We start from the raw sequence: 27,715 nt of genomic DNA on the forward strand, positions 1-27,715 counted from the left end.
TAAGAAAAGTTTTCAGTCACGGGCTGTCTACAAGCAGCTTCCTCTCTGCTTCTGGGAGAATTGAGAACTTTTCAAGAGCATTCAATAGATTTTAATTGCCAAAGGGTAGAAAAACTATTAAAGAATGAAACTAAAGTGGGAGGAGGAAGGTGGGAAGTGAAGTTGCCCTGAGCTGGCCCCTCGACTGCAGTGACGGTTTCAGAAGAGCATGTGCTCCTGGTCTTGTGTCTAAAGCAGAGGGCCTTTCCCCACGGGCCAGTGGACAAGAGGCTCTTAATTGGGGAAGTGAAGCGTGGCTGGTGGCTCTTTCTATTTAATAGAAGCACGATCACAGATGGTAAGTGAGCACACGGCCAAGCTTAAAACGTCAGCGTATGTCTGTGTAGTCGTATACATAATATTACTTAGGCTGCCAGCCCTGCGCGCCCCGCCCCCTCAGTGTGCCGGCTGTACTGTCTGTGCTGTGCTGTGTTTATCGTCCTGGTCAGGCTGGCTATGCTTGTGAGTCGTCCTCAGTTACTTTATGTTTTTTTAAAGCACCAACTCGATCCATCATTTGCTCTGACTGAAGACAAATTCCTGGGGCAGCATGGGCTCCAGATTCCAGATTGGTCACCGCACATTGTCTGGAAGGTTGAAAACAGCAAAGCTATATGTTTCTCAGAGGGTCGGCCTGGTATGGGGGGGGGCAGCTGGGCCCTCCCCACCTCCACCGGCCTTACACGGTGCCCCCCACCACCACGGTTTCCTGGGCTGGAAAAAGGTGGCAGTGATTCCCACTGCCAGGTGGCATGGGGTCCCCCAGGCTGGCGCTGTTGGAGGACTGTCCTCACAGGTGTGTCCTGGCAGCCCCGACCTTGTCTTGGGCCCTGAGATGCAGCTCTTTGGTGCTTCTGTTCATTTGGGGGTCACAGCTGAGCCTGCTCCTACAGAGTTAGGCCCAGGGTGGTGTGAGCCAGGCTGGTATTGTAAAGGCGTTCTGTAGCCCACCAAGCACTTGGCCGGTAGGTTGAAGACTTTTCTACAGGAAAAAAGTAAGCCAGTCTGAGTTTTTTTTAAGCCAGTGAACTTTTCGCCCTCTTACTTTGCCAATCGTCGGCCTGCCCTTGTGTGGCCACAGTGTTCAGGGTCTGTGGGAGTGTGGATTTCTGAACAGAAACACGGTGAGGGCACAAGGGACCCACAGCTGCGCCCCCACCGACCTCTGCAGTGCATCAGCCCTTCCCTTATTGCCAGCCCACAGAAACTGTGAGAGAACAGGCCAGATTCCTTCTACTGCGTGGCAGTGTTACGGATAAAACAAGTCTTAAACTGTGGTGAGAGGTTTGCATTTTATTTTAACTTAGGAAAATAATCAGGAGTAAAATGGACATTACTAACACAATCCTGTCATAAAGCCGTAACCATCTGACTATAAATTCTGAGTCACTGGAGGAAGATCACTGACAGTTCAAGAAAATCTTCCCCGAGTTCTGCTTTACCAAAGTAAATATGACTGTGGCTGCCCCTCCTGGCAGGTGCAGGATAAATTACTCTCAGACCCAGGCGGAGTGCCAGGTGCATGTGCTTCTCAGGTGCAGGGCTCCCAGGGCCGAGCGCTGGCAGGAAGCGGGCGTGAGTGTGGGAGGGGGCGGGTGGCGTGGGCGATATAAGATCCCCACCGGGTTGGTGTGTAACGTAGTGAACATATGTTTATAAGGAAACCACGTAAGTCGCAGCTCCTCACAGGCAGCACCCCACTTCCTCCACTGTCCCCAAGGTGGGGGAAGTCCCAAGCAGCCTCCCAGTGACCCTCAGCATGGCGACTCCACATAGTCATTGTCAAGCCCACGGCGAAACCGTGCGGTCAGGGAGCGGCTGATGACAATCACCCGGGGAGCCATGCAGTCCTCTCTCCTGTGAAGAATGTTCCAGATGAGCATGGCCGCAGCCAGGGTGGCCAGCAGGCAGGCGCCAATGTTCAGATAGCACGACCAGGACAGGTTGGTATACGGGCCGATTCTGTAGAATGTCACCAGCCCGATGACCAGGACAAAACCTGCAGAAGAAGGAGAAGGTTGAAGAGGCCACTGTGGGGCCGGTGTCCGCGTCTCCTCCCGCCCACCCTCTGTCTTCCCCGTGGGCGGCGACCCCAACTGGACTCACGGTGCCGGTGCCTCAGGGCTAAGCTGCCTTTTGTGGGACCTCTGGGTCTGGTGGCTGTTAGGGGCTTGGATTGCATCCGCATAATCTTGGCCCTGGATAATTTCTAGGGGGCTCACGTGCCCTTCCTGTGACCTGCTGCCCTCCCCATGAAGTGACACTGACACCAGCTTCCCTCACCCAACAGTCCAGTACTGACTGTGTAAGGTTCTCTCCGACTTGCAGATGCTTAATTTATTCAAAGTGAAAGCGAGCGCAGAAGTTTTCAAAGTCTTATCTAGAAACAACTCAGATTGGTATTTAACTTAGTTTGAATTCCTGTTTCTAAAAGTTTTTTTATCCTTAGTATTTGCTTCCAGAGGAGATAGAGATTTTCTTTCAAAACTTGAGCCAGCCTAGGGTCTTGCCCACTCAGGGAGGATGGGTTTCTCCTCTCCCTTCTCAATAGATGCAGATGGTTCTAGAATGTCCCCCTCTCCCTACACCGGTCCCCTGTGTATTTCCCTCCGTACCCCTTTCTCTCCGAAGTGACACCAGGGTGGGCAGGGGCCGTCCAGGACTGTGGACAGCGTCCTGCTGAGGCCCTGTTAACACTAGCCTGTTCCCACGAGGTCAGCTGTGGATGCCATAACATTGTCGCTTTCAAAGTTTCATCTTTTAGGAGCTCCAAAGACTTGATTGTATTAGTTCTTAAAATAGGAAAAGCAGGATTTCACGCCCTGGATCTGTTGGCGGATGATGTTTGAGAGAGTTTAGGCCTGAATGTGGGCTGGACACCTTGATGGCTTGGTCAGAGGAGAAGCTGCCCAGGAAGCTGGTCCGAGTGGCCGCCTCTCCTCGTGCCCCAAGATCATCAACTTGCTGGGGGGCCCAGGGTTCCCTGGCTGCTCCGCCAGCACCCCGCCCTCTGTGGTGGTGACCTGGCTGAGCCTGAGCCTTGAAACCCAAAGTGGCTGACAAGGACACAGGTTCTTGGGACATGTAATAGCCCAGAGGGAGCTCTCCAGTCCCTCCCAGAGTCATCCACAACCCTTGCCCTGGGCTCTGGCCAGGCCGAGCTGCCCACTGCCATCCGTCTACCTGCCCTGCCCTGTGACATCCGCACGTCTGTTCATGCTGGTCCCCCCACCCCCATGGCCTCCCCTGCTTTCCTCAGGAAACCAGGTCCTGTGCAGCCCAGCACAGTCCAAGCAGAGGGCAGCAGTGACGCCAGCTGACAGCTCTGATGGCCGTGTCATAGGTTAGCTGGAGTTTTCTCAAAACACAAGCATTACAGTCTCACCATCTTTGTGCCTTCCAGAAAGTGTGACTTAAACGTTTATCTGCCTCGGTCACATCCTAAACAATGGTGACAGTGACTAATCCCTGTGCTAATTCTCCATGGTACTTTGTGGGGCTTTTAATATACGGAAAGCTTTTGGATACTTCCTTTCTGTTAAAAATAATTGTTTGTCATGCACACTGACAAGAAGAAACTTCTAGCATTCTGCTCTCCCAGAGAGGACTACGTCCTCTGCCCATGATTTTGTGTCACCAAGTTTTGCGTTAGTGAGGAGAGGAATTAGGGCCTGTGTTTTGTGTAATGAAAATGAAAGTGCTTTATGTTTCCCCTCATTTTTACTGTGTATTTGGACATTTTTTGCCAGTCAGGGAGCTTGTTATGCCTTCTTTCAATAGGACTTGTAAGGATGGGGGTGGGATGGGACAGGGGAGAGTGAGGTAGGAGGCCAGCCTGTGTCTGAGGGGAGAGGGTCAGAGCACTGGCTGACGGGTGCCCAGCAAGGCTAGGTGGAGCCTCTGGGCAAGTGAGAAAGGCCAGCAGATGGGCGGTGTCAGGGACCAACGCAGCTGCAAGGAATTGACCCAAACTGCTTTTCATCAGACGCCAGCCCCCTGTGCTCCCTTCTACTAAAGCCTTCTTTCGGGTTGTACGCGTTATAGGAACCGTTTAGAAATCTGTTACATGGCCTCAGCTCAGTTCTGCAACATCGTTCATCAGAAGGGAACCAGAGGGAGGAACCGGGCTTCCCGTGGCCTCCAGGGCCACTCCGCTGTCAGACTTGGGGTTGGTTCCCGTCACTGGTAGACAGACAGAACCTTGAATTTCACGCCTTTGATTGCATTCATTACATTTCAGCAGAGACTTGTGGACTGTAGGATCTGGTTGAAGGAGCTGGCCCAGGACTGGAAGGGTTAGGATTCGGGTCAGACCTTGACCAGTTGGACCTGGCCTGAGGCAGAGCACAGCTGGGACACGCTGTGTGGCCCTGGGACCCACAACCCACTCCCAGGACTGCGCCCGAGTGAGATCCCTGCACGTCACAGGAAACACGACTGTGACCCACATCAGCAACGTCTGAAACTCACGTCTGTGGGAGACGAGGTGCTGGGATGCCAGCCATGGGAGGAGAGGGGCTCCCCTGTGCAGCTCAGACAAGCTTGGCCAGTGGGCAGCGATCGCCGGGGATGGGAGCAGGGCGCACGGGCTTCTCAGAGTCCCCTCATGTGTCTTCAGCAGTTCTCACATATCTCCTGAGTCCTTTGCACACAAGGTGCACAATAAAGCATTTAGAGTATTCCAGAAGTACAACTCATTTTAGATTCTTCCATTAACAAGCACTTCCTGAAACTCGTCAAGACGCTGGCAGTGTGCCTCTGGTTTCCACGTTTCCACGGCTGCGCCTGTCACCTTCTAGAGGTGCTTCCTCCTACCGGTCACATCATGTCTACGGCGTGTCTCCCTGACTGGACCACCCGTCTGGCCTCGCTTCTCCATCACACTGCGTGCTGGTGCCTTGCTCCTTGGGCGTATGTTCCTCCCTCTCTAGACCTTTCCTGGTGCCACTGTCCCCGTGCTCCGTCATGGGGAGGGGGGCAGCCTCCTGTCCTCCTGCCCCAGACCTGTCAGCACTCAGCTGGGCGGTCATGGCATGTGTCTGTGGGCCCACCCATTGACCTCGGCCTCCCCAAGGCTGCCCCCTAAGGACTGCAGAGGGAACTGAGACAAATCCAAGTACACTCTGTAATGCAGAATAGAATGAACGCATTGAGGACCCTGGGAAAGAAGGTGTGAACACTTCCACAACCAAGTCCCCTAAGCTTTCTAGTGACCAAAAGGCATCGGAGGGACGGGACACTGTGAGCAAGGATCGCTTAGATGTCACTCAGCACAGTGCAGGTGCTGCGGTGCTGGCACCTTACAAAGCAGGAGGAGGACCGTTGTTTCCCAAAGTGCCCACTTGCACTGGTTAACAGTGCCTGTGTCAGAGGGCCTGTTCACACCCCTCGCCGGTGCTGGGGCAGCACGCTCCAGGCGAGGCACGGCGACTGTCTTCAGGGGACTGGCGTTCCTCTTTGGGCATGAGGATGAAATAATCACTGTGACGTGGTACCCACCACGGTTGGAGGCATTTAGGACCAGTGGTATGGGAGTAGGGAAGGCATGTGCTGGTGTGGGGACAGGCTGGGGGAACCCTCTGGAGGGTGATGCTGGGCTGCCCTGGCCTTTGACACCAGGAGACCGCAGCGCAGAGAGGCCGCTGGGCCCTCCAGGCGGGGAACCTCCACAGGGTGTGTGTGGGAGAGCGGCCCCGCCGTCCGCCCTGAGTCCTGCATCCGCCAGCGTCTCAGGGTTACTTCACTGCATTGTTACTTGTTTTCTTAAGATCATATCGCAGGTTTTTTGGAAATAGGGCAGGCTGTTCTCTTGTTGCCCTTTTACTCTTGTTTATTACTTCCTCCATATGTTCAGCTGTATCACCTACAATGGAGAGGACTGTTTCTCATGTTACAAGATGAAAGAAGTGAGAATTCACGTGCACAAAGGCAGCACAGCCACGTTCTGGAAATGCAGTGGGAAAAGTGATGGAGATGATGGGCCAGCATGAATACGGAGCCTCATGGAGTGACTTTGACAAAGTGAAATGAACAAGCTGAGTCCCAGCTCTTTCGTCCTTTGTCCTGAAAACAGTTTTTCAAGGGTTCAGCAGTGAGTGGCATGGACTAGTTTCAAGCCGTTTGGGTGTTCATTCTCTAGCCGGCGTCACTCAGAGGCTGCACCTTCTTGCTGGCCTTTCTTTTTTTTTCTCTCCAGGAGAAGTAGGAAGGAAAAGTCTAGTTCTGTACCCCAGTGTGAAGAAAGGTCACCCAAATTTACATCTGCGTGACTTTATTCTGTATAAAGACCAGTGTTGGTTTTAGCTTTATTTTAGTTCAACTTGGAACACAAACAGTCAGAGAAGGGGTTTGTTTCCCTAACATTAAAAATATACATTTATTCCTGCAGCAGGAAAATACAAAGAACCAACTGGAACAGTGGGCCCAGGTGTTGGGCCAAGGGTGGATGTCACGGCAGGGCTGGCGCAGGGAAACGCGGGCTCTGCCCTGGGCCAGCGGGGGCAGCCTGGACTGAGCAGGCACGTGGGATGTGGGACTGTGCGTGTATCCTGTGTCAGCAGTGGAAAGCCACAGATGGAGAGGCAGGGGCTGCCTATATTCGCCAAGTGTGCACATCCTTCTGAAATCAAACCAGCCTTTTACTCTGATATGCTTTCCTGAAACCTTGGGTTCTCCATCTCTGTCACATCCTGACATTAAGATCCCCTTTCTCCTCAGAGTTGTCCCCAAAGAGTTTTCTCCCCAGACCTCTCAGTGCCGTCAACGTTTGTACAGAAACAAATCTAAGCGGAGAGTTTCAGCAAACACACTGACTCCTGCACGTGGAGTCGATTCCATCCTCATGAACTTATGTTTCCAAAGCAAACAGCCCCTTCCTGTGAGCCGGCCGCTGTGGGCCGTGTGGTTCCCAGCGCTCTCTCTCTCTTCCTTCCTGCCTGCTTCCTAGGGCCTCACCGGCTGTCACAGGCCCTTCCTCTTGAGTCCAGCACATGGAGGGCATGGGTGGGAGACTGTGGGGCTGAGCACTGAGCTCTTCATGCAGCGCACCCACCTCGGCGTCCATGGCTCGTACTGGCCACAGCTTCCAGGTAGATGTGTCTGGAGTGCCCGAGGCTTGACCGCGGTTAGGGTTTCCAACATCTGTGAGCCTCTCCCTAAGGGAGAAGGTCTGGGAGGGAGAAGCTGACATGCTCACTGGCTTGGCGGGAGCTGAAGCTCTGAAGTGGTGCCTGAGCAGAGAGTGGGAGAGAAGAAGCCACGGGAGTGTGGTGGGCAGGGGCCCAAAGGACAGGAAAGCGAGTCACCCAAGGCCAAGTGAAGTACTGCTTTACTATAAAAACACAAAGTTGTGTATTCCTACAAGAAGGTCTAAGAAAATAGCAGAATCCCCAGCAGCTCACAAGAGGCCAAGACAGCCACCTTTTATCCCCCTAATTGATCTTTGAGGATAATAAAGTCAGCGTCCTCAGGGGCATGGAGTAAGGGGCCCTGAGTGTGTCTGTAAGTTCTCCATCATAAGAAAAATATCATAGGATTTCCAGAGTGGAGAGAGGAAGCCAGCAGACATGACATCCCACAAGGTCCAGGTAAACTCCGCCCTTGAAGTCATCCTTCACAGCTGGACCTGAGGAGCTCCTGCCTGGAGGAGGGGCTGGCTGGGCCAGGAGGCAGCGGATGGCTGCTCTGTGGTGTCTGTGCTGTCTCCTGGGCACATGCAGTGAGGCCTGCTTGGCGCTCAGCAGGGCTTAGCCTCAGGCCCAGGCTGTGTCCGAGTGTGCGTGGTCCTTTCAAAGGGTATCCAGCTCGTGCTGGGGGTGAAGTAAGGGACTGAAAGGAATTTTTGCAACTTGAAGGTAAATTTAAATTACACTTGGTAAACTCCACAAAGAATTAGTGTGTGGTGGCCTGAGCTCAGTAGAGCAAACCAGAGAAACGGCTGATGGCCACGTTGTCAACCTGCGAGAACAGTGTTTCCCGGGGTCCTCCCTGGCGTCTGGGGTGGGATCCTTTGGAGCTGCAGCTTTGAGCAACAGGGGACCAAGTTTTCACAGACCCGGGCCAGGCATTATGCGAGTGTGGACCCGCACCCAGACTGGCCATGGGATGAATGAGCGAGCAGCCGGCCTCAAGTCCCCACCCGCCTTGAGTCCCCACCCGCTGGGGTATTGCTGTCTCCGGCTGGTCCTAGCCTTCCCGGCCTCCTGGGGAACCCGCGTGCTTCCCCCTTTTATGAGCACCTCTCCGGCCTGCCCACTCTCTGGCCGCAGCACTGGGGACTCAAGGTTCTCTTGCATAACAGGTACTAGCAGGCATTTCCCCTCCTGGGACAGGATATCCTGGCGCCCTCCAGTCTCTCCCTGACTGTTTAAAACAGACCGGAGCACAGGAAAAAACCTAACTCTAAAATTAGCAGTGTGATAGAAGGAAGGCGCAGGGCTGCGTTCTGTTCTGTTTGTCAATGAAATGAGTCTAAACAGGCCAAGTGCGTTTCCTCTTCAGGCACAGCAGACCCGCTGGGGGTGGCGGTCGGACACCCGGGGGAGAGGGGCCTGTGGAGGCAGAGGGACGTCCGAAATGCCACAGGTGTCGCTCAGGGCTTCTGGTTTTTTCCGTTGGCTTCTGCCTGCCTGACAGTTTTTACAAAGCCTGGTCCAGCCTTTCCAGAGGCTGTGCTGGTCTGGAAATACTCAGGAGGGGAGCACAGGCCCCCAGCCCGACCTGGCCAGGACAGCTGCCCAGCCGCCACCCAACTGCCGCCCCGCGCTGTGAGCCCTTGGGCAGCGCCCCTCTCCCAGCCACTGCAAAACAGTTTGATTTTAGTTAATAGGGGTGCCCCTGTTTCAACTTTTTAAAAATTGTTGTTTGAAAGCAACACTATTTTGCTCTGAAACAAGAGTTTGCAAGAAGTAAAATGTCAGTTTTGACATTAAACTACGTTTCTTCTAATAATTCTAAATAAGTGGCTCAAATTTCTTAAGAAAGATCTGATCATCTTGTCCTAGATAGGGTTGTTTTCAGAATCAGAAACTGTTACTTTCATTTCTTTAGTGCCGCTAAAATATCTGTTTTTAATCCAGCATTTCCAATCACATTTTCAAAATCTTCCACTTCCTTCTTGAAGGGACGGAATTTCAGATAATCCCACGTGAGACAGACGGGTAGTTTCAGTGAGGCCAAGGAAACCGTTTCTGTTTATAGTTCTGAGGTCGAGGGCCGTGGGTGGCTTTCCCACTGTGGAATGTCTGCGTATCTCCCTGCAGCCCTGGAGGAAGGAGGAGGCAGGGGCCGAGATCCCGTATCACGTGTCTCGTTAACTCTCACAATCAACCCCGTTTTCCAGCTGAGTGAGCTGAGGTGTGGCTTTGCCCCATCCGCGGGGACAGTGGGTGCTGGAGCTGGGATGCGGCTCCAGTTTTTTGACATCAAAGCCTGTGCTCTCTCCTGGGCCTCGGCCAGGTGGGCTTTTGCGACCCAGTCCGACCAGTCTCGGGGAAGTGACTGGCCCAGGATCACACCGCCTTCTATTAATAGGGCCCATTTCCGATTCCCACCTGAGCACTTTCCAGCACAGGAGTACCTGCCAGCCTGTCAGCCGCATTCTGGAAATCGCTTTCCTCCAGAAAGATAAGGGCTGGGATCCATTATTCCCCGAGTGAGTCACTCAGACTTCCTGCCGTTCTCCCACCGCGTGCGTGCTGGACTTGCACCTTCACAGTTGGGATGGGCAACCTTCACCATGGGAATGGCCGGCAGTCGGCTGCTGATGCCCCAGGCTTCCTCTGCCCCACGGTCCACCCATCTGACTGTCCCCCGTAGGCAGCAGAGAACCTGAGCTCCCAGGTTCCCATGATCCTTAAACCTGGGCCAGTGAGACAGGGCAGTGGTGGAGGAGAACAAGCAGGGTGCCCCTCTACTCCCTGGGGTCCGGGGTGGGCGGCCTCTGTGGCTCCCGTGACCACTGTGCAGAGACTCTGGGAACAGTTCCATTCATGGTTCATGACGATGCCACTCTTGCCTTCTGAAGCTGGCAGCGCTCCCAGGCCCAGACCGTTTCACCCTGCTGTCGACCCCAGAGGCCGAGGGGGCTTCCTGCTTGTTCCTAAGGGGCCGTTCACTGATGGTCCAAGGCGTCGCTGGTCTTGGCCTGCGCCGCCACAAACTTGCTCGTGTGACAATGCAAGAGGTTGGGTGTCTCGTCGTGGTGCTGCCTGTGCATCCCTGTGTGCTGGGGAGTTGGGGGGGGTCCTAAGCCAGCGGATTCTCCAAGCTTTGTCTGTGCTGCTCACCAGGGAGGGCCTTGCTGACCCCATCCGGGCCCCAGGCAGCTGCCTTTATAACCGAGCATGCAGACGGCCAGCTGGGAACCACATGTGTGCCCTGGACTCCCCATCCACTGTTAGCCAGGATGGCAGTGGAAGCCGGGGCTAAGATGGGCGCTCCCCTTTGGCCCATGTGCCTCTGTGCTGACGGCAGGCTGCTGCAGCCTCACGGGAGCAACATGAACCCAGGACGCCTGCCACACGGGCTGAAGAGCAGCAAAGGACACACCAGATGCTGAGACTTTGGAAAGCAAAGCACGTCACCCCAAGTGCTGGCACCCTGTCTTAGACGGGAAGGGCCGGGGGCCTCGTGGAAACAGACACAAACTTACCTGGTTCCCCTCAGTGCTCTGCCCCAGTGTGTTTCTGTTTTGCTTCTGCCCACAGCGGCAGGTGGGGTGGGAGGTGACCCAGGGGGGTCGCCATGACTTTAGAAGCCACAGCTTGCCTACCCAGGGCCCAGGCGGGGGTACTTACTCGCTAGCTGAAACGCAGCGGCCATGACCTCCTCCCAGCACTGGGAATCAGGTGACATCAGAGGCAGGCCTGTCAGCCCCAGCACGTAGGTGAGCTGGCCCGCGGCGAGCGCCGCTGTGGCGACCAGGTTGCAGGCTCGCATCATGTCGAACTGCACTACAGGGGCCGGAGGGAGAGAAGCAGGCGGTCAGCACTGAGGGGGCTGCTCCAGGAGGGGCTCCCTGCCCCTCCTGGGACTCCTCCCTCGTCTCATCGAGCCTCCCAGCCCCCTTCCCGACCCCCACCTGCACCCCATCCCAGAGCAAGGCGTTCACGTACACAGGGCAGAGGGCAGACGGGCAGCCCCAAGGACCAACTGCAAAGGTGGTGGCGGTGGGGTGTCACCGAGAGGTCCCTCAGGGAAAACGGTTTCCCTATATGCTGGGTGGCAGAGCTGTCTGGCGTGAAGTCAGGCCCCTTCCCCATGGTCCTTCCAGACTGTAAAAGTAGCCCCCACCCAACCCAGGTTTCAGGGGTGATGGTATCTGATTCATGCTCTGCGGTGGGCAGGCAGCATTCACATTTAGTGCTTGCGGAGTCCAGCGGAGGCGCTGTGCCACTTCCCCAGAGAGGGTCAGCTGGGCCTTTCCTCGATCCCAGGCCTCAGTTGACTTGGCTGCTCAGGCCTGGGGGCGGCACCACCAGCTCGGAGGCTGGTGTAGACACGGGCAGAACTGTAGGGCAGACGCCCTGGGCTGCTGCGAGGTCAGAGTAGCCTGAATCCGGCACCAAGGGCCCAAGGAGCATTCACAGAAAGACAGACAGACAGATAGACAGAGATGGCGCCTCTGCCTGGGCGTGATGCTGCCTGTGATGCTCAGGCACTGCACATGCCCCATGGGCTTCAGAGATGAGGGCTGTTAAAGCACGAAGGATGTCCACAGCACAGAGAGCGGAGTGCTGGGATTCATGGCCAGGCCCAGAAAAGTCCTTCCGGTTTTCGAGGCTCAGCCTCGCAGGCCAGGAAAGACGTGCGAGAATGGACTGGCTGTGCCAGGAGTGTCTGCGGTGCAGGGTATGGGTGGTGGCGCCCTGAGGCCATACAGCTGAGACTCCCACGTGGGGTCCACCGCCCTGCCCTCCCAGTGGCCCTGGCGGCTCTGAGTGCACAACCCTGTGCCACATACCAGATCAGTGCTCTGTGTGGCAACCCCACCCTCCGAGCCACTGTGCAGGGGCCTCTGACAGGCCACCAGGTGTCCAAGGCTCTATGGTGCCCGAGATCTCAGAGGATGTAAAGCATGAGGCAGAAGACTCTCTCATCTGGACCACCCAGAGGGGCCTTGTCCTTGCTAGTGCCCACCAAGTCCGGGCATTTGACGGCTTCTCACACTTCCTGTGTGCATAGCCTAGGCTGCAGCGCTGGATTTTAAAGAGCCCCGTGAGAATGTGGCTCTAGTGTCTCCTGGCCAGGCTGTCCATGGTGCACACAGTCCTGTCCCCACCCAGCGCCATGTGGGCCTGCCTTCTCAGGAGACAGAGAGCAGTGATCACCTTGCGGCAGGGAGGAGTCTCAAGGAGATTTAATTATGTATTTATTCGTGTCCCGCCTCACTTTGGGGAAAGGACTTGGGTGCTGACAGAATTCAGGAAACATGGAGAGATGAAAAGTGGCAGAGAGAATCAGGACTAGAAAGCAAGACTGAACCCCAACCTGGGCTATGAGTTTCCTGGACTTCCAACCTGGTCAGTAACAAAGTCACTGCCGCCACACATGCCCAGGGACCCAGTGTGTGGGAAGGGCCCTGTCCTCCAGGACTGGACCAGGCATGACCTGGGGGCAGCTGGGAGACCTGGACCAGGCCTTGTCCCCTGACGCATCATGCTCGGGACGCCCTGACCAGAGCTCATGACGTGATGAGGTGTTTGCCCAATGGTGCCAGGTGGGTCTGGCTCAGTTCCGCAGGCGTTGCCAGGACTTGGGCACAGAGCCAGCAGGATCATGTCATCATCCCCCCAAGGGATGCCCTGGCCACCCATGTGATGTTTGCAATCTCTATGATGACCTGGCTCTCCGGGGATGCAGCACAAGTCGCGTCCCCTTGGTGCCCCCAGATGGGGCTCGGGATGGATGGAACAGGGGTGATTTCAGGGACAAGGTCGCCTTCTCCTCCTCCCCATCTCTAGCCCGGCTGGAGGCTGGACCATGGTGGGCAAAGCCTGGGCTGAGGTTTTTTGTAAAAGTTAACAAGGCGGTAGGTCCAGAAACAAGGCCACAAGCCCCCAGCTCAGGACCTGCAGGGGCAGCAGTGCACAGTCCCAGGGAACTGGTGAGAAGGTTGTCAGCACTAGGGTCATCATTCGCTCCTTTCCCTGACCTCAGCTCAACTCACAAGAAGCTCTGTAGACGTTTTCCCTTGTTTTGGAAAAGCATCTGATGATGCTCAGGGCATCGTTAAGGGTCAGCTGCCACAAATGCCACGTTAACGACAGGAGGCTGTTTTAAAGGCAGTTCAAGAGGCATATCAGATGGTCGAGGAGGGACAGCAAATGAGGGCAGGCCAGCGGGGTACTCAGGACACCTGGCAGGGTGGATCTGGGGGGCTGGAGGCAAAGCACGTCCCAGCCCATGTCTTCCTGGCCTGATGTGACCCGGCTTAGCTAGAGGATGGAGGGGAGGGACACCCGGAGTGGGCATCTGCATGGCACTGGGGGTCATGGCAGGAGGCCTTGGGCTCAGGGGAGGGGCTGGGCCCACATGGGACACTGCGCACACAGGAGGTTGGGAGAGGCGAGGGTCACGCGGAGCCACACGGTCGCTGGCTTTCACTGGTCCTAAGAATAGTCTCAGGGCCCAGAGGGACCACTCTGACCAGCAGGTCACAGAGACCCAAGTTCAGCTGATTTACCCAGCTTCCCACAGGCCCCTGGTTCTGAGAGCTCACTGAAAAGGTTGAAGTCATTTGGGTTCTTTGACTGTTTTAAGAGAGATTGTGGCTCTCTGCTTGCAAACGAGGTGGGGGTTCAGGGGAACGGTAAGGGGCTAGCATACTAGCCACTCCTGACAGAAGACCCCTTGTTGTGCAGCGTGGGGTTCTGTGTGCAAAGGGACCTCAGATGAGCCACATGCCTCCTTTCCCTGTGAAGTAGAGAGAGAGTCCCCCACCCGGTTCCCTCGCGGGTCAGGGTTCCGAGCGCACAGCAGGTTGGGGACATTCACACCAGGCACGTCACACCTGTGTTGGGTGAGGTGCGCCCTCTGAAAGCAGCCTGCAGAGGCCCATCCAGAGCCCACATTTTTGTGAACACGTGTTGTCTTCAGCATGGGTGACACGGCCTGTCAGTTACACCTTCATAGCAGTTTTAAAGGGTCATCTCGGGGGAGACCTTTGCCCATCGGCCGCTGTGACTGTGTAGATGACATGTCAGGTGGCCAGCGTCTTTATATTTGCGAACCTTCCCTCCCATACACTCAAACCTGACCCCGCGTTCAAAGTCAAGTTCCCATCTTCCAGAGCCATACACAGACCCGGTGCTGGACGTGACGAAGCAGGGTCCAGAAAAGACTGCTGGGTGGAGGGAGCCAGGGCTCTGCTTGCCTGAGCTGGCTCTTCGCCCTCTGAAGGGGCCGGTCCCCCAGTCTCCTCTGGATGTCCCACCTACAGCGAGTCCCCAGAAGGTCTCCCTCTGCACTGCCCACAGCCTTGTGACCCTGACGACTACGGGATAAAGTCGGAACCCAGCCACATGTTTTTAAACTTCTTGTTTATTTTACTTGTTAACAATCTTTATTTTCCACCAGGAAAAAGTGTATTTTCCTTGGTTTGGTTAACGTATCCTTCCTTTAGCTCTGCATAATGGCAGAGAAAAAAGCCCCACTCCTGCACTGGAAGAATTGTGTCACAAAGGGGTCAGGGCAGGGCAGGCATGGAGCTTGGGGCTTGCCCGGGTCCCCAAGGGCCATGGTCGCCTCTGGGAGCAGAGCATCCCTCCCTCATCAGCAAACGCCTCCCACACCCACAGCTGTTCTCAGGGAGACGGGAAAATAAACAGACTTACATTTGACGGTGCCTCGCGACTCCTGGAAGCCTACTGCCTCGGAGCCCCAGCCCAGGGCCTCACAGTCCCGCACGTCCGCCTGCCCGGGCCTGGCCCCTGGGCTTGGCCCTCCCCGGGCCCTGTCCACCAGCCAGCAGGACCTCCACAGCCCCACGCTCCGCCTGCGCCCATCCTCCAGGGTCTGGTACACCCAGTTGGGGGTGAAGGCCGCCGCGTTGTTGAGGACGAGAGATACGAGGGCCACCAGCACAGCTGTGGCCACTACTTTCTGAACGGTCATCTCAGACTGTGGTGCTGGCCCCTTGTCGTGGAGAAAGTCCCAGTCCTGGTCAGCTGCTGTCACTGGGGGAACCGAGATGCGGCTAGGGGCAGCTAGAGGACATCACCGCTCATGCTTGGAGGTGTCGCGAAGGCCCAAGCGACAGGTGCAGGTGAGCCTGCCTCACGGCCCTCCTTACCCTCCTTCCTGCACCTGGAGCAGGGCCAGGCCTGAGCTGAAGCCTGCAGAGCTGCCCATCCCGGGGAGGAAGCAGGGGCACCAGGGAGAGTCCAGAGTCGTGAGTGCGCCGTCTTCCTGGGAGGCGGAGGCCAAGGAAGAGCAGGAATCCAGCGTGGGACGCCTGGGCCTCACTCTCAGGACCAACGTGGAGCCGGACTCTGAGCGGAGCCACGGGGATGAGCAAGCGTCGGCGGCCTCGCTGCTGCCTGAGCCCCTGCTGGTGCCTCCGCCACGGAACAGCTGGTCCTGGAAAGCAGACAGACAGCAGCTGCAGGGCGAGCGAGAGCGTGTGTGCGTGAGTGTGTGTGTGTGTGTGTGTGTGTGTGTGTGTGTGTGTGTGTGTCTCGCGCCTGCGTTTTCCCCCTGTCTCTCAGCAGAGAGGAAATGGTTGTTTTTGAGGCTGTTTTTGGTGAGCTGGAGGGCGTAGCCAACCGCAACAAATAGCAGCCAGACACTAACAGGATGTGTTTCCTGATAGGAAAGGCAGGGGGGCCTTCTTCTGGAGGCCTGCTCCAGGACCCTCCCCCGCCCTCCCCACCTCCCCATCCTCCCCACCTTCCCTCACGAGGTGGGGAGGCCTGCCCAGAGCAGACCCACAGACCCAGCTGTCTCTCTCAACCCTCTGGTTCAGGACCAGCCACCCACTTTGGGGACTTGGCGCCCCCCAGCCAACAGGTCAGTTCCCCAGCACATGACACTCCAGGGCAGCTCATCAAAGAAGGGCCTCGTGACAGGGAGGCCCCTTGGACACCTCCACCTCCCAGCTGAGACCCCTCCTGGTCCAGACCTGGCAAGTCAGGGCCACACTTGGAGAACTACCAGAGCAGGCTGGGGCTGGGGGTTGGGCTCTGGACGTGCTGTGCAGGGCACCCAGCGAGGCCTGAGGGCCTGGGCTGTGTTTGCTACTGATGGAACATGTGGCCAGTAAGGGGCCAGGCCCTGCGCTGGGTGCCCTGCCCCGAGTCACCTAAGCCGTGAGGCTGCTCGGAGCTCGGAGGGATCTTCATCTGCCCTGCTCAGACCTGATGGGCTGGCAGCTCGCGCAGTGGGCGGAGGTGGAGGGGTCTGTGCCACCACCTCTGGAGACCCCTCACCCAGCCAGGGTCTGTGCTGACACCCACAAGGGGCCTGGATGTGCTGCCTCCCAGGTGAGGCTTCCATGCTGCCAAGTTTACAGTCCTGAAAAGCAGGAGGTCTTTGGAGAATCGAGGATCCCAAGAAACGTCTGTCCATCTGTTCCCAGAGGGATTTTACCTATTTTGGATTCTTCCCCCTGGAGACCGTAACAGATGTGTCAGCTGAGTTGTTGCTCCTTTCCCTCTTTCCTTGGCTTGTGCCAGAAGCAAAACTGCCATCCCTGACCCACCATCCGTCGCTTTCTCCAGCCTCCCGGTGGATGGGGAGGCGCCTGGGGACCCGCAGCTCAGAAGACCTTGTGGGCGGACAGCTGGCTGCAGCCCCTCCTGCACCGGGAGCCCGTTCTTTGAGGAGGACTTTCTAACGCCCCGGGCTCCTGCACACACAGAGAAGTAGATAACCTCAGAAGGAAGTTTCCCCCAAAGTTCCCATTAGAAGACTGTTTCCCCCCTTACTTACTTAAATCGCTCATCCTGAGGTAGTCCTTAAGTGGTTGATTTCCACTAAAAAGCAAGCAAAGGGTTTCAGAAACCTAGTCCCTGCTTTGCTGGTCCCTGGGCGAGGTCCGACCAGCTCTCTTCCCAGGCTAGGTGGGGAGCGGCTGGCCCACCCACTGAGGCTCTTGTTGGATGATGGGTACAGCACCCTCAGCCAGCTCCCCAGCCCCAGGCTCTCGGTGGAGTGGACAGTGGGGCCAGGTAGGGTGGCAGGCCTGGAAGCAGACCTTGAGTCAGGAGTGACCCTGTCCTCAGAGGACCTCCTCACGCATCCCCATCGTGTGCCACCCCAGGGGCCCTTCCTGTCCTCCGTGGTCCGCATCGTTGGCCCTGTCCAGGGGCCTAGTGGTGGTGCCCAGTGGTGCCTCCCCTGCTCCTGCGTGCAGACAGAGGGGAGTTTCATCTTCAAGCGGAGCAGCACAGGAGGTTTGTCAATAGCTTGCATGCCACTCGGTGGGACTTGATGCAGTGGGGTCACCCATGCTCCAACTGATCAACCCAGGTCTCCAAGGAGCAGAGCAAGAGGAGAGGCTCTTGGGGCTTGTTCTGGCAGCTTCTCGGAGGACAGGGCTTTCTGGAGAGCCAGACTGCTCGGTGCCCATCTGCCTCTCATGTTGACTGGGTGCAGACGTGGCCAGGCCGGGACAGGGACTAGGCGGCCAGGCCGGGACAGGGACTAGGCGGGTGTCTGCCTGGTGGACTTTCTACACAGAAATGCACAGACCCCGGCCTGTGGAGAGGATGTTAGATGTGGCCACACACCGAAACTGCACTTCCTGCACGTACTTTTCCCAGCCCTGCTTGGTGGAGACTTAATTCCCTGACGAGGGAGGTGTAGGATAGCTGGCGTTTCCCGACCAGGTGCACAAGACCCGTCATCTTGCACCTCACTGCCATGCTACTCGCCCAGGGTCTTGAGAAAGGAGGGGTGGAATCCACAGTGACTTGAATTCTGAGGCTCATCACCAAGAATTTATGGACTAGTCTGTGCTCCTGGGGCTGTGAGAGCCCTGATGTGAGATCATCAAGCGAATGGAGCCCCAGAAGGAGGGGCCCCAGGGCGTCCTCCCTCCCGTCAGAGGTCGAGATCATCTTAGGTCATTCCAGGATTGGACTTGTTGTGGGAGTGGGGCAGGAGCCCCTGGTCAACATTGGAGAGAGATGCTAGAAACCTCAAAATGAGGAAGGAAAACCTGGTGCCTTCAAGCCTGTGCCCGGGGCATCAGAGGGCGGGTGGTCAGGCCCAAACCTCAGCTGGCTCTGGCCGCCCTTCCCTGGGACCCTCTTCTCCATTCAGCGCCTGGCAAGGGCCCACTCAGGTGTCCTGTTTGTCCTCGTGGGAGTTGGCGTGGGAGTCAGACAGACCCCATCCTCTGCCCAGACCCAGGTTCCCATTGGCTGTGTGAGGCACTAGGAGCTCAGCCCTAGAACAGAGGTGCTGGGAGGTGGGGGGCGGGGGGTGAAGAGAAGCGAGTGTTCACTGAGTCAACAGACCATTAAACAGAGACAGTGGCAGTTTAGTGCCCTGCAGAAATGGCCCTCTTGTCTTAGTGGGATGTGTCCTGTCCACTGTGGGGAGACGCAGCTGGCCTGCAGCTGAGGGAGGGAGCCTGATAGGAGCTGGGGGCCGGGAGCACGTGTCTTACTCATTGTCTCCTCAGGAGGGCATGTGGTCCCCAGTTTGCCATGTTGTTTTTGCCCATGAAGCCAGTGGGCTCCCATACGTTCCCCTTCTTAGTGACCATGTGCATCTGGACTCGGTGCCCCGAGCTGTCTGCCATCAGTCTTGGTCGGGCCTGAGGCGCAGGGCTGGATGCTCATAGAGCTGCCATGTCCCCTGCCACAGTGAGGCCGTCTGGGAGAAAATGGCGCGCATGTGCGTGAAGACCCAGCGGCTGGACATTGCGAAGGTGTGCCTGGGGCACATGGGCCACGCTCGCGGAGCCCGAGCGCTGCGGGAAGCCGAGCAGGAACCGGAGCTGGAGGCCAGAGTGGCCATGCTGGCCATACAGCTGGGCATGCTGGTGAGTGCAGGCAGACGGCGGTGCTCCGATCATCCCTCAGATGAAAAGAGAGCAGGCCTCGTAGGCAGGATGCTGCTTGGCGGCCTCCCTGGGTGGTGTGTGGTGTGTTCTTGTCTGAGCCATGGGGTTGCAGGGAACAGAAAACCCCTCAAACAAGCTGAAGCCAAAACGAGGAGATGGGGAGTGAGGTCCTCTCCCTGCCTCCTGCATGTTCACAGAGCTCATGGCCCCTTGTAGCCCCGTTGGCCCAGAGAGGCAGGTGGAACTCATAGGAGGCAGAGGCCAAGTGGCCAGACACAGCTCCCTGCCATTGAGGGGTGAGCAGCGCAGACAACCTGAGGCTCTGACAGGGTCTGAACACCCTGGCTGGGCGGGTGGTGGGAGAGGTCAGACCCTCCTGGCTGATGTTTGAGGCCTGACCTCTCAGCATTTGTCTTGACCATCCCTGGATGTGGGGTCCTGAAGTATCTGTCCCGGGGTGTGTTGAGGTCTTGGTCGGGGGCTGCTTGATGCTGGACCTCCCTACCCCCAAACTGCAGTGGGTCCCGGTGCCCATCAGCCACTCTCGGGGGCAGTGTTGGCACCAACATACATCCTTCCTCCCCTCAGGAGGATGCAGAGCAGCTATACAAGAAATGCGGGCGCTATGACCTCCTCAACAGGCTACACCAGGCCTCTGGCCAGTGGCAGAAAGCCATCGAGGTCGCCGAGCTCCACGACCGCGTGCACCTGCGCACCACCTACTACAACTACGCCAAGCACCTGGAGGCCAGCGATGACTGCAGCCTGGCCCTCAGCTAGTGAGCGAGGGGTGGCCCCAGGGCCACTTGCTTTTTATTGCTGCCCCAGTGAGATGGCTGCAGAGGTTCTCAGAGGAAGATTCCAGGGTGGGTGCCATCTTGGTGGGAGGCCTTAGGGGGAGCCCCAGTTCTGTGGCTTTAGGAGAACCTTGAAGACCGGGCTGCCCCCCAGCCCTGGCTGGGCTCCGAGTTTCTAGGCCTGGGGTCCGCCAGGTGTGTGCGTGGCTGCAGCACCGACGGCGCAGTGATAGTGGTCGAGCCGTCTTGGTCACGTGCACGGCCACAGATACGCAGGCAGGAGGCAGGCAGCTCCATGTCCCCCTCCCCCTCCCCACTCCCCACGGCTCTACCCACCTCGGTCCTGGGTGGTCACAGGGCTGCGACGGGAGAGCATGCTGCTCCTTCTCTCCTCCCACAGCTACGAGAAGTCGGACACCCACCGTTTCGAGGTGCCCCGGATGCTGGCGGAGGACCTGCAGTCCCTGGAACTCTACATCAATAAGATGAAGGACAAGTGAGTGGCCCCAGGCCCCTTGGGGTCCTCCCTCTGGAGCCTCACATGTGCCTCAGAGCTGGTCCCCAGGGTGCTGAGGTTGGGGGGACTTCCTACAGGACCTCACTCTCAGCCTTGTCCACCCGGCATCCACATCTCCTGGCTGCTGGTCACGTGAAGCACACCCTGAGGGTGGCATGTGGGGCCCAGGGCTCGTTTCCTGCGGGAACAGGACCTGAAGGAGAGCCTGTGGGCTCCTGGCAGGACCCTGTGGCAGTGGTGGGCCCAGTATCTGGAGAGCCAGGCTGAGATGGACGCCGCGCTGCGCTACTACGAACTGGCTCAGGACTACTTCTCCCTGGTCCGCGTTTACTGCTTCCAGGGCAACATCCAGAAGGTAGCAGCCCCAGGGGGAGGTGGGCTGCTCGGCGGGGCAGCCAGGCTGCAATGCCCGGGTCTCTGGTGTCCCTAGGCTGCTGAGATAGCCAGCGAGACTGGGAACTGGGCCGCCTCGTACCACCTGGCCCGCCACTACGAGAACCAGGAAGACGTGCGGAAGGCTGTGCACTTCTACACGCGCGCACGGGCCTTCAACAACGCCATCCGCCTCTGCAAGGTAGCGGCGGGCGCCTAGTCTCTGGGTGGGGAAGGGGGCTCAGTACTGGTTCCCACACTCTTAGGTTAGAGGGTTATATCAAGAGCATCACACCTACCGCCCTGGCTAGATTCTACCACTCAGGCCTCACTCTGTGCACCGCCCGTCACCATGCTCTCTGCTCCCTCCTTCTGCCATCTCATCCTCCCTAGGGAGGCACTGAGTGGTCCCGGGGATGTGTCCCAGAATCCAGGCTCCTGAGGGAGCAGTGAGGCTGCTTATGTCCTCGTACATGGCAGACTCTGCCTCTGTAAAAATGTTCCAACCCAGGGTTTCACTTCTGGAAAAATCCCAAAGGTCACGATAGTTCCCGCAGTGTCCTGTGTAACAGAGAAGAAGGAAGCCTCTGAAAGTTCTGGTACACAAACTAGGGGTTAGAAACCACAGCCGTGTGGCAGCTCCCCATTCACAGACTTGAGCCCCTGCCCACAGGAGCACGGCCTGGACGACCAGCTCATGAACGTGGCCCTGCTGAGCTCCCCCGAGGACATGATCGAGGCCGCACGCTACTACGAGGAGAAGGGCGAGCAGATGGACAGGGCAGTGATGCTGTACCACAAGGTGGGGGCCAGCCCTGCCCTAGGCCTCGGGGCACAGCAGGGGCTGGGCCACGGGGTGGGGACGGCCTGAGCATCCTCGGCCCAAGGCTCTGGAGCTGCTCAGACCTCCCCCTTTCCACAGGCCGGCCACTTCTCCGAGGCCCTGGAGCTGGCCTTCGCCACCCAGCAGTTTGCGGCCTTGCAGCTGGTAGCGGAGGACCTGGATGAAAAGTCAGACCCCGCCCTCCTGGCCCGCTGCTCCGACTTCTTCCTGGAGCACAGTCAGTATGAGAAAGCAGTGGAGCTGCTGCTGGCTGCCAAGAAGGTATGGCTCACTGCCTCTTGCGGTCATGACCTCCCCAGGAGGGCCCAGGCACCCCCTGCCCTGGGGGTGGGGGCACCGAGAGTGAGCTCCCCTGTGCATGAATGTCTTCCAGTCACAACCAGGGAGTCATACTTTCCTCTGTGTGCGTGTGGTAAGACACATGTCACGTAAAACTGACCATCCTAGCTGTTAGTTTAAGTGCCCAGCTCAGCAATGTTAAGTACATTCAGATTTTCATGCAGCTAATCTCCAGAACTCTTTATCTTGCAAAACTAAAACTCTTTCTGGCCCCTGGCACCCACCCTCCTAATTTCTGTCTCTGAGTTTGATGTCTCTAGGGACACATGTAAGGGGCATCGTACTGTATTTGTCTTTTTGAGGCTGGCTTCTTGCACTCAGCATCACGTCCTCCAGGTTCACCCCAGTAGAGCCTGTGTCAGGATGTCCCTGCTGTTTGAGACTGCACATACAGACCACAGCTTCCTGGTCCATCACCCACAGATGGACATCCGGATCGCTTCTGCCTTTTGACTGTTATGAATAAGTGTGAGTGTGAGCATGAGTGTGCAAACATCTCTTCAACACCCCGCTTTCAGTTCTTTCGGGTATTTACCCAGAGAGGGAAGCACTGGGCCATATAGTGACTCTGTCTTAACTTCCTGAGGACCCGACAGACTATTTCCACAGCAGCGGCACCATTTGACTTTCCCACCCACATTGCACCAGTGTCCCAGTGTCTCCACGTCCTCCCCAACATTTGCTGTTTTCTGGTAGTAGGCACCCCAGTGAGCATATGCACTAATCTTTCTTACGTAGAAAAATTCCCCTTGATAGAAACTGAATGGAGACGTACAAAGTTGTAAATCATACAGAATTAGCCTGTCCAAAATGGACGATCTTTCTTCCTGCGGCCAGAATTGTGAGTGCAGTTTGGTCTCTCACTACTAAGTGATACGCGAATTCTTGGAAAAATGAAATGGCACACACACACCAAATTCTTGGTTAGAAAGACCCACGGACACACAGACTGGCCTCCCTGAGACACTCTCAGACTTACTCTGACCCCAGGAGAAACACCACTGGGCTTCCTCTGACAAGATAAGTGGATTCTATAGTGTCACAGTGAAAACCAGTGAAGACCCAGGAAAGATCTGGAAAGAAGACTAACAAGAGGTAATTACTCAAGTGGTAGAGCACATGCTTAGCATGTACAGGGTCCCAAGTTCAATCCCCAGTACCTCCTCCAAAAATTAATAATAAAACCTAATTACCTCCCCCTGCCAAAATAATAAAAATAAAAAAATAAAATTTATTTTAAAAAAAAAGAGGTAATTAAACCTCCCAAATCATAAACTATATCAAAGCTATAATCACTGGGATCTGGTGCATGATCAGGCCTACAGAGAAGTGGGAAGTACTAGGAAATCCAGAGATAGAACCACATGCACAGTTGGACCTGGTGAAGGAGCATCTCACAGCGGTGGGGATGTGCTGGTCAGTGAATGCGGTCAACACGGGGAACTCGAAGATAAACCCTATGCACCACCTACATCCAAGGAAACTCCAGGCAGTCAGATTTAAGCACATACGGAGGCATCCCCAGTTCCACTAGAAGCCACAGGTGTCTTGTACAATGTTAAAGGAGTGTAACTCAAAACCCAGCAGCCGTACAGGGAAGACCGATCAACTTGACCAAATACAAATTTGAAAATAGCACATGGAAAACACACCGTAAACAAAGCAAAGAGGAATAATAAAGTGGGAAAAATATATTCTGCCTGTATCTCCCAAAGGCTAATTTTCCTTTTTTAAGATAATTGAATTCTATTTTATTCAAAGGCTGATTTTCTTAAAAGGTATAGAGTTCTTATAAACCAGTAAGAAATCTACCCACAACTCAAGAGGAAAGGACAAAGAATACGGATAATTTATTTTTAAAAAAGTATGGATGGTTCCTGAATGTCAGATACTTAGTCTCATTCATAATTAGGGAAATACAGATCAACACTCAGAGAGATACCATTGTTCGTGAATTAGCTTAGGTTGTCATGGGAAACAGATACCCTCAGGCTGTTGGTAGGAACACAGGTAACAACGAAGTCTTCCGTGGCTCAGTGCCTTCTGTCTGCTGTGTGGGGCATTTGCACAAGGGTGGGACCAGCAGAAGTCTACCCTCTCCTGGCTGTGGACCGGGTGTGCACAGTCCTTATGTGCTGAGATGAATCATCTCCAAGACATAGTTCTCTTCTTTCCCAAGTCATATTCTTAAGTCAAGAATATAAAATTTGTCTTAAAATTTTAAGATAGCTAATTAATCAAACCCCTTAATTTAAAATTATGGAGGAAAAAATTATGGAGAAAAATTAATTTCTAGTTTCCTTTCCTCCTACAAGTATAACATTGTTTTCGGCTCCGAGTTTCCTTTGTTGCCTCTAGAATGTTAATAGGGACAGAAAGTCACATGGCCCCACGTGGCTGTGGCTGCTTCCTCCAAGGAGGTGGGGGGCATGGCCCCTCCCGCCCACAGGTGACTGTCCCTTCTCGATCCTCTGGCACCTTTCCAGTATCATGAAGCCCTGCAGCTCTGCCTGGAGCAGAACTTGACTATCACCGAGGAGATGGCCGAAAAGATGACCGTGTCCAAGGATTGCAAGGACCTGTCTGAAGAGTCGCGGCGGGAGCTACTGGAGCAGATCGCGGCCTGCTGCATGCGCCAGGGCAACTACCACCTGGCCACCAAGAAGTACATGCAGGCCGGGGACAGGGTGAAGGTGAGCGCAGCTGGCCATTGGGTACGTCCTGTTCACCCCTAGTTTCGCCCTAAGGGTGAGCTCCCAGGCAGGGCTCTGAAAGGCCAGGGCAGGAATTCTGTCCTCTGTGTTGGGAAGGGGGCCAGCGTGGCTCTTTCTCCATCCAGGCCATGAGAGCGCTGCTCAAGTCTGGGGACACGGAGAAAATCGTGTTCTTTGCGGGTGTCTCGAGGCAAAAGGAAATCTACATCATGGCAGCCAACTACCTGCAGTCCCTGGACTGGCGGAAGGACCCGGAGATCATGAAGAACATCATCAGCTTCTACACCAAGGGCCGGGCCCTGGACCTCCTGGCTGGCTTCTACGATTCCTGCGCCCAGGTACTGACCTGCCAGGCCCAGGGCCCCAGGGATGGCGCCAGCCTGCAGGTCCTGATTACTTCTCCTGCAGGTGGAGATAGACGAGTACCAGAACTACGACAAAGCCCATGGGGCACTGACTGAGGCCTACAAGTGCTTGTCCAAGGCCAAGGCCAGGAGCCCGCTGGACCAGGAGGCCAGGCTGGCGCAGCTGCAGAGCAGGATGACGCTGGTGAAGCGCTTCACACAGGCCCGCAGGTGCGTCTGCCCCCTCCCCGTCCCACGCAGGCCCGCAGGTGTGTCTGCCCACCCCACCCTCCCCACGCAGGCCCTCAGGTGCATTGGCAGAGGGGTTGAGGGGGAGAAGGTGTGTCTGAGGGGCCTGGGCCTTCTCAGCTGTGTGCAGGGCTCCAGCAGGTGGTTCCAGCGAGGGGAACTGTGGGGCAGAGGCTCGGGCTGCAGGCCGTCTCTGTTCTAGGAGAAGCCACAAATCTAAATTTGCACAGGATCCCAGTTTCTACATATTGGCAAATCATCCAGCGTTTCTGAGAGCCTCTGTTTGAGCAGCAGAGCTCAGCCCCTGCCTAAACCAATAAAAACACTTCCTTATCTGAGAACAGGCTTTTTTGAAAGAAGAGTTCCAAAAATATTTGCACACTGTTTACAAAGTGGGGCTCTTTTTAAAGCGTACTCCCCACTCAGACCTGTAAATTCAAGAATGTCTGTTGAACCTGGCCTGCAGGAGGGAGAAGGCAGGAGAATTGGCAGCAGGGCCTGTGCAGCCAAGGACGGACGTCTGTGGATGGGGCGGGGGGTTCCTGAGGGCCAGAGGGCAGACCCCTCTCCAGGGACTCTGGACACCAGCCCCAGACTGAGTTCTACTCTGGGCAGGCTCACAAGGCCTCCTGGGCCCACCTTGCCCACATGCACACCACTTTACCATGGCAGATGCTGTGTGTCACCACCCTGGGCTTTGTCCATGCCGACCCTGGCAACATGGCCTGCTCCACCCCTCGCCCCCTGTGTCCCTGTCTCCTCTAGACTGTTTCCTGGGCAGGGACTGGAATTGACAAACCGTTGCTCTACAGAGTCTAGTGTGCTACCAGCACTGTGAACCAGCAATTCACGGGCATTATCTTCACAAGAGTCGCATCCTCCACACTGAGTGCCTGCCCTGACCTGTGACATGCAGCCCATGTCCTTGGTTCAGGCTCAGGTTCCCTCTGCTCCCAGCAGGATGTACACTGAGGACCCTAAGGAGTCAGTCAAGCAGTGCGAGCTGCTCCTGGAGGAGCCGGACCTGGACAGCACTGTCCGCGTGGGGGATGTGTACGGCTTCCTGGTGGAGCGCCACATGCAGATGGGGGAGCTGCAGATGGTGAGGCCAGCTCCCTGGGGCGATGGGGGGGTCCCCACCCTCCCCCCAGAGCTCACACTAGGGGAGGCACCTCCCCTGGTTCTGGTTTGGTTTTTGACTTTTTAGCCTTTCTTATTTTGAAATAATTTCATACTAAGACAGTACAAGAATAACAGAACCCAAGTATACCCTTCGCCAGATTCACCACTTGTTGACATTTTGCCACATTTATTCATTCGATATGTTTTTAAATTTCCCTTTTATAAATAAAATGGGAGTTTTCTTAGCCATTTGAGAGGCACAGACATCCTGTCCTGCCCCTTCACTCCTCAGTGTGCTAACACTTGGGGTTCCTAACTCCTGGGTTTTCGTTTATGTAAGACTGGTGTTACTTTTTCCTTAAATGTTGGATAGATGCCTAAGGGAACCCACAGGTCCTGGTCCTTTCTTTGTGAAAGGTTTTTGACAATTCAGTTTAACAGAGTGGTTTTCAAACATTTCAGTCTCTGGACCCCTTTCCTCTGGGAAAGTTATTGAGGACCATAGGAGCTTTTATTTATGTGGATTATATCTACCAATATTTGGTGTATTAGAAAATGAAACTAATAAATCTGTGAAAGATTTGTTAATCCATTTAAAAATAAAATAAACCCACTATATGTTAAAATAGATAATATTTTCATTAAAAATAACTATTTTCCAAAACAAAGAAATTTAGTTAGAAGAGTAGCCTTATTTTACATTTTTGCTGATCTCTTTAATAAGAGGATGGGCAAAGTCTTGGTTTCTGCTTCTGCATTCAATTTGTTAAAATTGGTTTTTTTAAATTGAAATATGAAATATAGAATGAAAGGCCAGCTCCCCACCAACAAGCAGGTGGAAATGGGAGGCTATTCCAGCAGCTCCTCCGAGCTCTGTGGCCCCCTTTCTCTGACACCCCGACACTCCACACACAGGGTGGTGTTTCTTAAGTTAGTCATGATGAGGAATCCAAAACCACATCCCTGTACTTTCTGTACTTGTTATTTTAATACCCATTGCTCGGTCTTGGATCTCTTACACACACGATTCTGTAACATCATGGTGGTTGTGTGGAAAATATTGGTTCACTGAGTTATGCAAACGTCAGCATATTTCATTATACATATCAGAAAAATCACGTTTGCTAATGCCACCCCGATCTGATCAGAAACGTCTCAGTGTTGGGGGACATGCAATGGCCGACATGTAGGTGTGTGTGCTTTGGTGTCTTACCGTGGCTGGGATGCACCTCCTACTGCCCGGTGGCGAGCACCTCTCTCCTCCTGCAAATGCGCAAATCCTTTCCCACCGTCTTACTGGGTGTTTTTTGCCTCACTGTTGATTGTGGACTTTACATATCCTCCATCAGACGTGTTTTCTCGCAGC

General features: G+C 55.5%; 2 protein-coding genes across 5 annotated transcripts in view; one reads left to right on the forward strand and one right to left on the reverse strand.

The window, feature by feature from the left end:
• The window catches only part of IFT140 (intraflagellar transport 140), a 69,658-nt gene that overhangs the window by 37,587 nt on the left and 4,356 nt on the right, over positions 1–27,715 (forward strand). For all 4 annotated transcript variants that reach the window (XM_010949922.3, XM_010949921.3, XM_074346600.1 and 1 more), the window contains 11 exons: positions 18,853–19,030; positions 19,640–19,830; positions 20,249–20,344; positions 20,588–20,720; positions 20,796–20,939; positions 21,411–21,539; positions 21,660–21,842; positions 24,407–24,613; positions 24,760–24,972; positions 25,043–25,209; positions 26,188–26,329. In XM_010949922.3, coding sequence (XP_010948224.2) covers positions 18,853–19,030; positions 19,640–19,830; positions 20,249–20,344; positions 20,588–20,720; positions 20,796–20,939; positions 21,411–21,539; positions 21,660–21,842; positions 24,407–24,613; positions 24,760–24,972; positions 25,043–25,209; positions 26,188–26,329 — 1,783 coding nt within the window. The remainder of the gene's footprint in view (positions 1–18,852; positions 19,031–19,639; positions 19,831–20,248; positions 20,345–20,587; positions 20,721–20,795; positions 20,940–21,410; positions 21,540–21,659; positions 21,843–24,406; positions 24,614–24,759; positions 24,973–25,042; positions 25,210–26,187; positions 26,330–27,715) is intronic.
• On the reverse strand, positions 1,313–15,746 carry TMEM204 (transmembrane protein 204). Its single transcript, XM_010949920.3, has 3 exons — positions 14,874–15,746; positions 10,836–10,991; positions 1,313–2,038 (listed from the first exon to the last, which is right to left on the reverse strand). Exons 1-3 carry the CDS (start codon positions 15,151–15,153, stop codon positions 1,794–1,796), a joined length of 681 nt encoding a protein of 226 aa, XP_010948222.1. The 5' UTR covers positions 15,154–15,746; the 3' UTR covers positions 1,313–1,793.

This window comes from Camelus bactrianus, chromosome 18 (genome assembly GCF_048773025.1).
Source record: "Camelus bactrianus isolate YW-2024 breed Bactrian camel chromosome 18, ASM4877302v1, whole genome shotgun sequence".
Classification (NCBI taxonomy): domain Eukaryota; kingdom Metazoa; phylum Chordata; class Mammalia; order Artiodactyla; family Camelidae; genus Camelus; species Camelus bactrianus.

Bases quoted from the DNA above. Each gene is read 5' to 3' on its own strand.
- TMEM204 (XM_010949920.3), bottom strand. From the start codon at position 15,153: ATGACCGTTCAGAAAGTAGTGGCCACAGCTGTGCTGGTGGCCCTCGTA. The intron at 10,992-14,873 runs GTAAGTCTGTTT...CGGCCCCTGTAG, and splicing joins GTCGCGAGGCACCGTCAAAT to TGCAGTTCGACATGATGCGA. The intron at 2,039-10,835 runs GTAAGTACCCCC...CTTCTTCTGCAG, and splicing joins CGCTGCGTTTCAGCTAGCGA to GTTTTGTCCTGGTCATCGGG.